This window comes from Tachypleus tridentatus, chromosome 9 (assembly GCF_004210375.1).
Source record: "Tachypleus tridentatus isolate NWPU-2018 chromosome 9, ASM421037v1, whole genome shotgun sequence".
NCBI classification, from domain to species: Eukaryota; Metazoa; Arthropoda; class Merostomata; order Xiphosura; family Limulidae; genus Tachypleus; species Tachypleus tridentatus.
The window spans coordinates 101,471,721-101,486,172 of record NC_134833.1 but is presented as its reverse complement, the minus strand read 5'-3'; the positions used below and the strand labels follow the sequence as shown (position 1 = coordinate 101,486,172).

General features: G+C 34.2%; 1 protein-coding gene across 3 annotated transcripts in view; it reads right to left on the bottom strand.

The window, feature by feature from the left end:
* Positions 1 to 6: 6 nt before the first annotated feature.
* Positions 7 to 14,452, bottom strand: part of LOC143225901 (calcium-binding protein E63-1-like) — a 50,523-nt gene continuing 36,077 nt past the window's right edge. For all 3 annotated transcript variants that reach the window (XM_076456089.1, XM_076456088.1, XM_076456090.1), the window contains 3 exons: positions 3,755 to 3,891; positions 3,367 to 3,478; positions 7 to 3,260 (listed from right to left, as the gene is read on the bottom strand). In XM_076456089.1, the coding sequence (XP_076312204.1) occupies positions 3,238 to 3,260; positions 3,367 to 3,478; positions 3,755 to 3,891 (272 nt within the window). In that variant the 3' untranslated portion in view covers positions 7 to 3,237. The remainder of the gene's footprint in view (positions 3,261 to 3,366; positions 3,479 to 3,754; positions 3,892 to 14,452) is intronic.

Sequence of the window (14,452 nt, the reverse complement as noted above, 5' to 3'; positions counted from 1 at the left end):
TAAAAGTGGTCTCTCAAAATTAAACTTTATTGTTGTTTTTTATTACATGTTAAATTATAAGAAATATTTTATTCCAAATCTTTCAATATCTGAGATGTTTTATGACATAATTTATTGAATGGATGCAATACCTTAACTAAAGGTGAATCACATAAAAGTCCAAAACCATGTTTAAATCCATGTAAAGAAGTGCAATACTAGAATCTAAATAATAACCATAATATACATCAAAATTGTTTTTCTCATGCATATTTTAATGGATTTGGGTCAATACATTTACTAAGTTGGTAACATTTCTTTAAAACTAATGAGCAAAACGTTAGCCCTGTTTCTCAGTTGTTTAGTTATTGTAGTAATCTTTATCAGTGAACAAAAATTTAAAACACGTATTAATACTGTAAAATAAAAACTTAAATGTATTATTGTAAAAATTAAGAAAGCCATATTTAAAAGTTTTTTAAGTATTTTTAATCACATTTTCAAAGATTTAAGCCATTAAATCAACAGACATATCAAAATAACTGTAAAAGTAAGTGATTTGTTTAAATGCATTTCCAACATTTCAGTCTTGGTATTGTACAGTCAGCATCTAAAAGTAGTGATGTTTAAAATGTAGAATTATATTTCATAGACTGTTCATTATGCTTCAGTTATTTTTAAAGAATAAACTGGAAGGAGTAAGGTGCTCCATTGTTTTCGATATTAATAGTTATTAGGCTTCATTGCATATTCGTATCTAAAGATATTCTCAAGCCGTTTTAAAACGGCTCGGATTGGCTCTGAAGAAACGTTCAACGTTTTCACAGGGTTTCGTCGTAGTTAGCAGTAAGATTTCATTACCAATTCACGTCGTCTGCAAAATATATTGACAAAAAGTAGGTTCCCCGTTATCAAACTTTCATAAATATGGACGTGTGTGTCATAACCCTAAATTAAATTATATTTTATGAGTGCACATGTTTAGGTAATAACATTTAATTAAGTAAAATGTTAAGATTGCATCGCCGGAATAGCGTCCTGTTCAGTTATTGGTTTACAGCATTATAAACATTTTGTACGAAATATTCCTTAAGTTTATTAAAACAGTTTTATTTAAACGTGTGTTTTTGTTAAAACTAGTAGGCCTAAAAGTGTAATAAATTGTTACATTATATATTTATAAATTCATATTGAACAGAACTACAATAGTAGTTTCTATCTTGTAGTGCGTGCGCCTATTATCGCTGAAAGAAGCCCACGAGATATCTTGAAACATATTTGAAGTAAACTGACTGACTGAAATTTGAAAAGTATCCCATAATTAAGGAGAGGGAAAATAGTAGATTATATGACCTACATATTAGCTATTTACATTTCTGGAAGGAAAAAGGATATGTAATATAAATAGAAGATGATCATGAAAAATTGTCATATTTTGTTGTTCGAGTACTTCAATGGATTAACGATAATTTTACAGATTTTTAATGCTAAGATCCAGGATTCGATTTTCCACGGCGGACATAGTGCATATAGTTCACTTGTGAAGCTTTGCGCTAAGGAAGCAATAGCCCTGTGATGTGGGCGCTGTTAGAAATTCGGTTTAAAATATTCAGACTGAGAAAAATTGTACGGTAATATATTTTGTACATATGGGAGACTCAAGATAGTAAAGGTTGAAACTGCTAGTTTACGATATTATGTAAAAATGTAAGATTATTTCATGAAATCACTGTACACTATATTACATGGTCAAAAATACCATTAAATTACATCTCGACAAATTATTAAAATTAAGAACTACTTTACATTAGGATGTTTTCGTTTTAACCAAAGTACATTTGATTTGATTTAGTGTTTTATGGCACAAAGCAGCTAGGCTATCTGCGTCACCAAAGTACAGTTATTAGTTAATCTCTATGTTTTATATGACGACGCTGTAGGGTTTGTGTAAAAGTATTTCAAAAAATCATTCCATGAGGCTCGGCATGGCTAGGTGGTTAAGGCACTCAACTCGTAATCCGAGGGTTACGGGTTCGAATTCCCGTCACACCAAACATGCTTTCCATTTCAAATAGGGACGGCTAGCGCAGATACTAAGCTACTTACTTCTAATCAATTTGTTTTGAATTTACCACAAAGCTATTCGAGAGCTATCTGCGTTAGCCGTCCCCTACTTTAGCAGTGTAAGCTAAGTCAGCTAGTCACCACCACTTACATCTAACTTTCGGGCCACTCTTTTACCAATGAACAGTGGGATTGATCGTAACATTATAACGCCTGAAAGCGTTATACATGTTTGGTGTGAAGGGGATTAGAACCCGCGACCCTTAGATTACAATTTGAGTGCTTTAACCACCTGGCCATGCCGGGCCTCCTTCTAATCGGTAAGTTTTAACCAATAAGGTAATATTATGAACATTATTTTATTTTGTAAATAATTAGTTGTGTGAAATAAGAAAGAGACAGAATTCCACGTGGAGATGTCCTTTAGTAACCTGAGAACACGTGAAAAAATAATTTGAAATCTTAAAATCACGAGGTCAGTCCTACCTTGTATTTAAGTATATATTGCTAAAAGCGTCAAAAGGTAAACGACCGTGTTGCTTTCTTAAAGAAGCTATGAAAACAATCCTGTATGTAATATAAATATAATAATATAGTAACATACTCTGACTCATAAACAATAACACGCACCATAATATTACACAGAAAACGTGCCATTTACATAGACTGAAAGCATCATGCGTTTCGTAAATTAGTAACCCATATTAATAACATGAAAGTTTACTAAAATGGGAATCTTAATAAGGAACTTTTATCCAAAACTTTTTTTTAACTTTTATTTACAATTTTATCTAAAGACCTATCTGAATTACTAATTCATCATAAAATAATCACAAACCACCAAGAAAAATAAGAAACTGTGAAAGCTTAAAATATATTTGGATAAAATTTTAAAATACAAAAAAATTGAACAAAACACCAGTATTCTAATTTAGCAATTTCAAAAGCCAGAGATCACGTAAAATTCCTTTAAGATATAGACATTACCATAAACAGAAAACACAAAATACACGCCTGTACATTTTGGAAGTTCGTGTTTTCGTTAATAAAATTGTGGTGGGTTGCTCAGTGTGAAAGGGATCCTCCTGTATAAAATAATTGCTGTTCCAGAAAAATGCTTTTACCATTGAATATCGATCCGGTTAAAAAGAAACTGGAACTATGATGGTGATGTTCTTTAAGTCCAATGTTACTCTACAGCAAGATTCGGACAAATTCTGGAGAATAAAAATAAATTTACCACGTTAATAAAATACTGGTATTTAAGAAGAACATTAAGTAATTCTTATAGATTCATTTTGTTAATTAATATATAAGTATTACCTTCATAATTTATTCTTCCGTCGTTGTCTATATCGGTAATTTTTATCATCTCGTCTAGTTGAACTTCTGACATTGGTTCACCAATCATGTCCATTGCAACTCGTAATTCGTCCTTGTTCATGTAACAACAACAAATATTTTGATAAAAGTTAAGAAAAAAACGATCTTTACGCTCTAAATAAATATATAAAAGAACATTTTTTTTTAAAACCAACGTTTCACCCTCGCGATTTCTAGACAATTACAGAGCCGACGAGTTTCCAAACTGTAGCGTGAATTAAGCATTGATTCCTCAGATTCACAATTCAGGCACACCAACCACTAGGTTTCACACGGTACATTTTCGATAAAAAAAGAAGAATATTCATTGGTTAAGCTCAGCACTTACCCTAGTGATAAAACCGTTTTTGTCTTTATCGAAAACCCTGAAAGCGGCAAGAAGATCTTCCATGACGTCATCTTTCACTGTGTTTTGGTGACGGGCCATCCACGACAGAAACTCATCTTCACTGATGAGACCGTCATCTACAAAACAATAATGTCAAACATTTATTGGATTTCATACAGAAAGTTGACGTATTTGTTTAGTGTAGTACAAGAATTATCAAAGAATTTGATACTTGAATCTGTATTTTTATATTTTTTTATTTAAATATACTGTAATTAGCGCAGAGATACCTGTTATTGCTAACTTGGAAACCCCCAAATATAGCAGCAAATTTTCTTATGTTTATTTTTATTTTCAGCTGTAATTCAGTATAGAATGGGGAAATATGTGTATAAAGTGACGTATAAAAATACTACTAATTGAAATCTTCAAATGCAACAGACTTGTCCAACTTTATGTTAGAACCACATAATATTTTGATTGAAGTCTTAGGAGCCGAAAACTATTGTTATCAATGGAACAAAAAGAATCTCAATTGAATTAGATTTATTGGTCACCAGTGTAATACAGTATTCAATAAAATACATTAAGCAACTAAGCCTCAAGTCAAAGATGCTAGAGATATTTCTTCTTGGTTTTCTATTAATTTATTTTGAATTTTTGCTTAACGAGTCAGTTGTTGGACAACACAGAATTAGACGATTAGAAATTTGTTTGTTTGCAGTGAAGCACAAATTAAGCTCTACAATCTTTGCTGTATTCACCACGATTATCAAATCCTATTTTTTTTAGCGTAATAAGCTGTCAATTGGAACCGCTAGGAGACACCATCAGAAGTAACAACAATGCAAGAGTAGACTTTGGTACCATGGTAGTAAGTGACATAATGGCGTGATTAACCATATCTAGTTTTCAACATTAATTTTATTTCTGATATTTTCGTAAAGTATGTTAATAGAGGTACGAAAAGAGCTCTAGCGTAGTAGAGAAACAACGAATATAGAATTTCTAAAGATAAAGGGATGAAAAATATTGTAATATTGTGTGTATGAATCATTGAACGTATAACGGACAGGAAAATATATAGGGAGTAGCAAAAACCAAATCCACAGTATTTCATTCATCAACGTTTGCAGTAACATTCTCAAATAGCGTCAATAGATTTGCCCTTAGTGAAACCATGCTGGCTCTTTGACACTATATCAAACTGCTTTAAGTGAATTAGCAATTCATCTTTAATCACACTCTCCAAAACATTTACGACTACTGATGTAGGACTAACTGGTCTATAATTACCAGGTTAATGTTTATCACCTCTTTTAAATAGTGGATTAACATTAACCAATTTCCAATCTTCTAACACTCTTCCACTACTCAGTGACCTGTAAAAAATTATTAGCTAGCTGTTCACAAATAAAACTATTAAGTTCCTTTAAAACTCTAGGTTGTCTGGTCCAGAGAACTTATTAATTTTTAGGTTTCCCAACTCTTCTTACAATTTCGGAACTTAGAATATCTTTTACATCAGTATTTTCCTCATACATTAAGTGCTCTGGTTGAGGCGTAATAGTTGTATCTTCCTTTGTGAAAACGAAAGAAAATATATGATTTAATAACTTTACCATATCATTATCTTCCGAGCTCTGCTCCCCACTCATTGTTAAAAGGCTCAACTTATATCTTGAAAATTTTCTTACCCATCACCTAGAGGATTTCTTATTGTCTTATTTAACTCTTTCAGCCAACACCCTTTCATATACAGTTTTTACTTTTTTCAACTTCGTTTTAACCACCCCTTCTTATTTCCTATAGTCATACAAGTCATTATTAATTCCAGTAAGTTTAAATATCTTGAATTTATTACATTTATCCTTAATGTGATCACTTAAATCTTTACTAAACCAAACTGTCTCGTTATTCTCCGTTGCCCTTTTTAATTCAGTAGAATATATCTATCTTCTGTATGCAAATAAATTGGGCCTGGCATGGCCTAGCGCGTTAAGGCGTGCGCTTCGTAATCTAGGGTTCGCGCCCGAGTCGCGCCAAACATGCTCGCCCTCCCAGCCGTGGGGGCGTTATAATGTGACGGTCAATCCCACTTTTTGTTGGTAAAAGAGTAGCCCAAGAGTTGGCGGTGGGTGGTGATGACTAGCTGCCTTCCCTCTAGTCTTACACTGCTAAATCAGGGACGGCTAACACAGATAGCCCTCGAGCAGCTTTGTGCGAAATTCCAAATCATACAAACAAACAAATCAATTTTTCCATCCTATAATTGTTCAAAATTTTCTTCCAACTTTTAGTCCAATCTACAGAAACAAACTAGATCGTGTTTCATTCCATCAAAACTAGCTTTCCTGAAATTTGGGTTCAGGGTTCTGTTCTTTCTCAGTTCACATATAGTAAAACCTAATAGTTCAACGGTCGCTTGTACCTAAATGCTCACCAACCACAACTCAATTTATCGTCGGGAGCTAATATTGAATTTAATATAGCTCACTCTCTTGAGGGATCCATCACCAATTAGTGCATAAAAGTATCCTGAGACTCAAAGTTTTTTCCAGTCTGTACCCCTGAAATTAAAATATTCTATATAACATCAATCTCACTATTCGTTGGTAAAAGAGTAGCCCAAGAGTTGGCGATGGGTGGTGATGACTAGCTGCCTTCCCTATAGTCTTATACTGCTAAATTAGGGACGGCTAGCACAAATAGCCCTCGAGTAGCTTTGTGCGAAATTCAAAACAAACAAACCTCTAACTCAACAGGATAGAATTCACTCCTCGCATATAAAACCATTTCTCTGTTCTTTCCAATACCCTATCTCTAGTAAATAATCTGTAACCTAGTATTTCAAAAAAAAAAATTCTTATCAAAATTGTGCAAATACAACCAAGTCTCAGAGATACCTTTAGATCAAAATCCTCAGTTTCTATAACAGCTTTGAAGTCATCAGTTTTATTTATAATATTTGTAGCATTAAAATTGTAACAATCATGTATTCTTTGATAGATTGTTTAGGCGGAGTATTCATAATGAAACTCTGTAGAATGGACGGCAACTGCCTGTTGTGGAGACACAAGTGTAAGGACGATATTTCGAAAGTCTTCCGTCTTTCGTCTTCAAGACTTTCGAAATGTCGTTCTCTACACTTGTATCTCCACAACAGACAGTTGCCGTCCATTCTACAGTTTCATCAGTAACAATCATGGTTTTAACTTACATTCATGTTTAATGCCTGTTGTACATATTTTTAGATACTATGAACTAGTGAAAAGGTTGAACGATATGAACATTTTGTTTGCCACGTAAACAATAATTGCTACTAAAAATGAATGCATTTAATATTTCTTAAACAACAGAAAACACGTGAAAATAAATATGAAAGAGTTCAGAAAGTCACATTTCTCATATTATATTATTTAGACCTCATTAAAACTATTAGCACAACTAATGAGGAAGAGACACCTGCAGTAAAAGGGCTTGTTTATTGTGGTCACATTAGATATCATGTAATGTATACAACCTTTCACAAACCTGAGAGTTAAACACCACAAAACTTTCCACGCACGACTGTTTTTTTTATAATATGTTTTTGTTCAAGTTTTAGATGTTGTATTGTATGCATACTGAATTTAAATATTTATTAAGGTAACATATGGCCACATAATTCCATAAAGAGTCATATATTTAAGTTCGCTGGTTTCATGTAATTTCTTTCAAAATCAGTCGTACTGTCACAATAATAAAATCTAAACACTGAAAAATTTATTATTTATTGTTGTTTATTTTTAGCATTCTGTAAATTGTAAGGAGTCGAATTTAGATTGTACTGGTGTAAGTCAATAACTTATTGTTAATCCACACAGGAACTTTACAAACGTACATTTTACAGTTTGTAAGCATAATTAAGTTTTAAACTGTACATTTTGCGTTTTTTCATAAATCAGATGTATTATTCACTCTAAAAGCACTAAATAATGAACAGAATTTACTGTTGGTATTTTTTCGGGGGAAAAATGTTGGAATGCGTTTAGAAATACATATTATAAAGTTTCGCGCAAAGCTACAAAAGATCGTAATATAACCATTTCAGTTTTAAACTGACAGATCAGTGTTTGTTTGTGTATGTTTGGTTTTGGAGTAAAGCCACATGGGGCTGTCTGCTATATTCACCGCAGAAAATCGAGCCCCGGATTTCAGCACTGTAAGTTTTTACCTGTAGCGTTGCTCCATCAAGGGACAGTGATCGGAGGAATGTCGATAATCAAAAGCACCAACTACAACCTATTTGTTGACTTCTGTACCAAATAACTAGATTTGGCCTTATAGCGTATTCATGGCTTTAAATGCCTACGCGGTTCTTTAGGAACAGGTTATGAACTATGAACCCTTGAATACACAATCTAAGAATTTGAATAAATAAATCATACCAGTATTATATAATTTAAAATTTGAAAGTTGTATTGGAATTAAAGTTTCAGTTGAGTAGGAATATTCTAATTTGACAACTATGGCGGACAAAATGCAATTCTCAGATTACCAAATTCTTAATCCTATCAACTTTCGTACAGTATGTGCGTGTGCTTGAAATACATGAGCAGAACTATTCAGAAGTTCCCGTATAAGGAACTTAAAAACACTTACTTCTGATGAATACATTCCTTAAGGAACTGATTGCAATCATCAAGCTTGGCTGATTCTGTTATACTCCAGAAGATTGTTTGTTTTTTTAGAATTAAGCACAAAGCTACACAATGGGCTATTTGTGCTCTGCCTACCACGGATATCGAAACCCGATTTTTAGTGTGTAAGTCCGCAGATATACCACTGTGCCACTGGGGGGGGGCTACTCCAGAAGAAGAACGTGAATGAAAGAACATAATACAAAAAAAAAAAGATATATGCATTTGATATTTTCCTACCTTAACCTCAGTAAAGCTAAGAATGCATAAAGGATTAATTTTATTAACATTTATCTCGAAGTTCCTGTTGAGGACGTTCAACGGAAACGTCGATGCAAGATCATTCAAATTTTGCGTAGTAAACAGAGAGATAAACATCATTATCTGTATAAGTTGATGCATGCTTTTCTTTAGAAACGAACAAGATTAACACTAAGTTCAGTCCCTGGTTAAAAATAATATTACCCTTTCATAGTATATATGCTAAGATGTACAGTTTATATAGAGTGGTGTGGCTGAGGATCGACCTTTTTAATGTAATTCTGTTCAGAAGGTTTGTGATCCATTTAATATAAAGAACCTCACCTAACTACAAAAAAAGTGTATGTTAGTCCAATTCCTTATTTATTCAAAAATGGTGCTGGCCATCACATTACGTTTTCGTCGATTACTGAGATTCTTTACACACTGTTGTACAATTAAGACCAAGTTAGTCTCTGGGGTAAGTACTAAAAACGTTACAAAGTTGTTATAAAAGTGAAAGATAAAAGTCGTATAAATAAAACAGGAATATATTCACATATTTATATTTTAAACTCTTTGATTCCAACAATATTTTCTTTCATCGTGTTGAAACTTTTCAGTTTGTTTGTTTGTTTGTTTTAAATTTCGCACAAAGCTACTCGAGGGCTATCTGTGCTAGCCGTCTCTAATTTGGCAGTTTAAGACTAGAGGAAAGGCAACTAGTCATCACCACTCACCGCCAACTCTTGGGCTACTCTTTGACCAACGAATAGTGGGATTGACCGTCACTTATAACGCCCCCACGGCTGAAAGGGCGAGCATGTTTGGCGCGACGGGGATGCGAACCAGCGACCCTCAGATTACGAGTCGCACGCCTTAACACACTTGGCCATGCCGGTCCCCAAAACCTTTCAGTAATTATAAAATTTGTTTTTGGAAATTGCAAATAGTTTGGTTTGAATTTCACACAATTCTAGCTGCCCTTAATTTAACGCTGAAAGACCAGGTAGAAAACAACTAGTCATATATACCCATCGCCCAGTATTGAGCTACTCTTTTTATCAACGAATAGTTGGATTGGCCGTCATATTATAACGCCACTACGGCTGAAAGGGCATGAATGTATGATGGGAGGGGAGTTCGAACTCGCCACACAACCACCCCGCCAAATTACATGTAGTTAGTTACTTTATGGTAGCAAACATGGTGTACGTATTCAGCATTAGAAAAAGTTTGTGAGAGGGAACGGGAGAGTAAAAAGGTAGGTAAATAAGCTCTTGAAATGTCTTGGATTTTTAAGATTGAGGTTGATATTCTCAGTGATATGTTTGTTTGTTTTAGATTTCGCGCAAAGCTACTCGAGAGTTATCTGCTCTAGCCGTCCCCAATTCAGCAGTGTAAGACTAGATGAAAGGCAGCTAGTTATCACCACCCTCCGCCAACGCTTGGGCTACTCTTTTACCAACAAATAGTGGAATTGACCGTCACATAATAACGCCCCTACGGCTGAAAGGGTGAGCATGTTTGGTGTGACGAGGATTCGAACTTGCGACCCTCGGATTATAAGTTGAGTACCTTAACCACTTGGCTATGGCGGGCTAATTTTATATGAATATATTAAATAATTTTGCTTTATTTTTAGAATACAATAGCTAACTTATAAATTATATATATTTTTATCTCCGCCAAAGAGGGTAGACGGATTTCTTGAAAATGGCCGAATGGATATGAACGATAGTTGATATACATTTGGACTATGACCCAACTTATTTTATTAGTGATTAGTTTCTGGAAATAAAGGCTACAAAATTAAATAAAAAACGCTGTATGTTAACATGAGGACTAATTTTTCACACTATTTTTGCTGTATAACGTGGTGAAAAGTTATCGAATTTTGAGAAAACTTGGTGGACTTATGTTGAACATTATTCTTCATTGTCTTGCCCAAGATGGTCCATGTATATTGATAATGACGGGCATACGGACTGATTTGCTATTTTTTGGGGGCAGAGTATGATCGGAGGTATGTGACTATGTGACGGAGGTATGCTTTTACTGAATGTGTCCCTGTAGTTACGAAACTGCTATCACCAGGCGAGGCCAATGGTCACATATTTATGGTGTGAACGCCTTTTTTACGTTGGTAAGTCACAGTTATAATCCATTTTAGTTGTCATAAAACATTATTATTAGGCCTATTATATTCTAACTACATTATTTATTTAGTGTGTGTGTATTTTATTATAACTAAGCCATATCTGCTTAGTCCACCAAGGGGAATCATACCGCTGATTTTAGCGTTGTAAGTCCGTAGAGTTGCCGCTGTACTAGCGGGAGACATTTATTTAGCACCTTTACTCATTAACTATACTGGAAATCAATGTATATAAGAATAACATAGAGTAAATAGGATAGTATTATTGAAGAGGTTTGTTTTCTGGTGATTATAACGACGAAGTAGAGCACTAAGGAACAGTAATTGTAAGGAAAGATTATCCAGTTTCGAAGTTTACCTCTCCTGGGTGACAAAATTTTACTAATACTGCAAAGATAGATCATGGTCATTTAAGTACAGCCTCAAGAAAAAGAAATTAAAGTTATCATTATCTTGTGTACCTAGATCCGCCAACGAAGTTCTTCGTTTGTGACTGTGTCTTAATGCATGAGATATTCAGACCACTGAATATCCTCGTGGTGGTGTATGGCCAGGAGTGACAGAGAAAAGGAGAGGCAACTTCTACAGGGCCATTGGGGATTCACTTCCCAGATCAGCAGAGCACCTACTCTGCTCATTGTCATCCACGTCCGGATGAAAAATATAAGAATAACATTGGTGAAAGACATTCGCTGAGAAGAACTGTTCTGCTAGAAGGCGAAACAATGAAAATGAGCTCGTGAAGGTGGTAATCTTATGAAAGTGGAGAGTCTTTGTATGAAGGAATGATTGCTGCTGTGATAACTACAGATTACGAAGCAGCTTGGAGTGGTACAGGAATGATGTGCGAGCTATGTCCAGTATCACACTGTGCTACAATCCTGGAGTACCAGCACAAACCCATTTCATTACACCCCAGACACAATGAATTGTCCAGTCCGATATGCACTGTAAGTTGATAAGAGAGAGATGCTTACACCAAAACTACATATTCCTTCCCAGTGGTTAAGGGTGTGTCAAAAAGCCTTGGACCAGTTCTTGAAACAGCTTAAGTAGATCTCAATCTGGAATAGATACAGCTGGGAGTAGGTGATACGACACCTAAGCACGTGCAACACATTGGCAAGCTAGGATCTTATGTTACATATGAACCTTTCATGTCATTGTTTGACAACACATCAGAGTTCAAGACTGAATAGCCAGAAGAAGATTAGGATTATGTTTTGGAGCATTTTAGCTCAGTTAATGAGGAATATAGTGCTGGAAATACTTAACTAGTAGCCAGACGAGGAAGCACTTAAAGATATGTGAAGAGTTCATGTGATTGGTTGAAAAGCAAGAACGACCTCCTGATGTTATGGTTGCTATTAACTACCATAACAGCAACTCGTTCAGTCATTTGAAAGAGAAAATAATGACTCAATGGCTTACTTTCCAAGCTAATAAATTATGTTATCTTAAAAACTTATAAACTACACTTTTTGATTACCATTCGATTACTAGCAGCAAGGAAAGTCATTTGTTCCAGAAACCAGTGAATGGCAGAGTTTTCTGACCTATCAGATAGCATTGTCTGATAAAATGTATGGACAGAAGTTTGTAACTAATACTCAGTTGTCACAGCTTAGGATGTTTGGTGTTTGTAGATGTTTGGTCATTTAACAGCAAAATAATTAGCTAACAGTTTGCGAGAATCATTCACACAACCTGGCAGAGTATTGAAATTTCTCAAAACAAACCATTTGATACCTGAGAAACTCTCACCAGCACACTTAACTGTGTATAATTCCATGTGTAGTGATGAACTGTGATCTTTTTCATCACATAATATAAATGAGGTGACTGTGAATCTAAATGTCATAGATTTTACTTAATTGAATTTTACCGTATTTTCGTTTCTGTAATGCAAACTGAACTGTGTTTATCATCTCGTGTAGAATACCAGATAGATTGTGATTGATAGTTGTCTAGGAGAGTAAGACAACATTCACCGGGACAGTTGTATTCAGGAAGAAACAGCATGAATATAAATTTTAGCAATGAGAATGTTAGCTAAAAAGTCTACATTTGCCTAAATTCTGCTCTTAAAGATTTGTTTTGTTATTCCTAGGAATATGTTGAGTTTCATTATTCATAAACGGTGGCACATTACCAAACTATAGCTGTGGACATTATACATTGTCACAAACCTGATAAGGTGGTCTATCAATAGAAGTTGTGGAATTATTAAGTAAAATGAAATAAAAAGATGAGTCACAGACAAAGAAATGCTAAGATCTATAGGGCAGTGAGTCACTGAAGATTGAATGATGAAAAACATGTTACACTGTGAGAATTAAATAATGTAGCGTTGAATTTCAAGATGTAAAAGTAATAGTTTAAGTGGGTCAACACAAGGAATAACAGGACGTCATAGTCATCAACACGTCTAGATTTATAATAATACTGTTTATTTGAATGAATATTTTGCATCAGTTAATCCAACAATAAATTTCTAGCACGAAGATGAATAGACTGGCAAAAAAGACAAGACTTATCCTGTTACAAAGATTCAAATTACACACGTCTACTCTGAGACCAGAGAAGTGACGCATTTATGACTTCAATCACTTAGACACAAGACTGCAAAACGACCACTTTAAATTCTCATATGAAAGTTGAGATAGCAATATATGAAAATCACCTTGCTTTAATTATATATATATAATTATTTGTCAAATAACATATTATGAACCCATGTTAGCGAGTAAGTGAAATTACCTTTACGAAGTAAAATTCAGAAAGAGTAACATTACAAATGTAACGTTATTAAATTCATTGTTTCAATAGGTAACAATTGAATATTTGCAATAATGCAGATTGGATTATTTCAAAGCCATGCAGTTTTCTGAATAAGTTGTTAAAGGTATTTCCAGCACAGTTACGATACATAAAAGTTACTGAAGGTAAGAAGTAACGCCTTTGTAGTATGACTTCATGGTTGCTCTTCTCTGTTCTAAACTCATATCTGAAAGAAGAAGACATGTCGCTGTGAAGGAATTTTTCATGAAATCTAAGACAGTGCTTGTGCAGTATTTCATCTATTTTGGTTACTAGTACGAGTACCCAACTCTGTAGCCTTGCTTTCCAGTTCTTATCTGCCAGATCTGGGCAAAGACTTAAATAACAACCAAACTATAGTGAAAGGAATGTGGCTTGGTTTATGGACAGTTGTGTACTAACACCATAGTAATAATGACCTTGGAAAGTGCAACTGAAATATAGATTAAAAACAATGTGTGTGTTGACTGAGCTATCTAATGTAAGCCTGTAGACATTGCACTAGGCCACAATCATGATATTGGTATTTTGCTTCAAAAGGAAATTTTAGGGTAGAGAATTGCTTTAACTAGGCCATTAAAGTTTTAACTTACAATTTTGTCCAAGTTATTTTGAGCAATTGGAGTTGATTTGACCCTTCTTTACTTTCAAACCTCCATTTTGTTGTTACAGACGAAATGTTTTACCCTACTGGCATTCTTTGGCTTCAGCTAACCCGTTATGAATTGTTATTTTCTGTAAAGTTGTATTATAACCTATTATGTGTATGGTTATATTTAATTATAGAAAGTAATTATG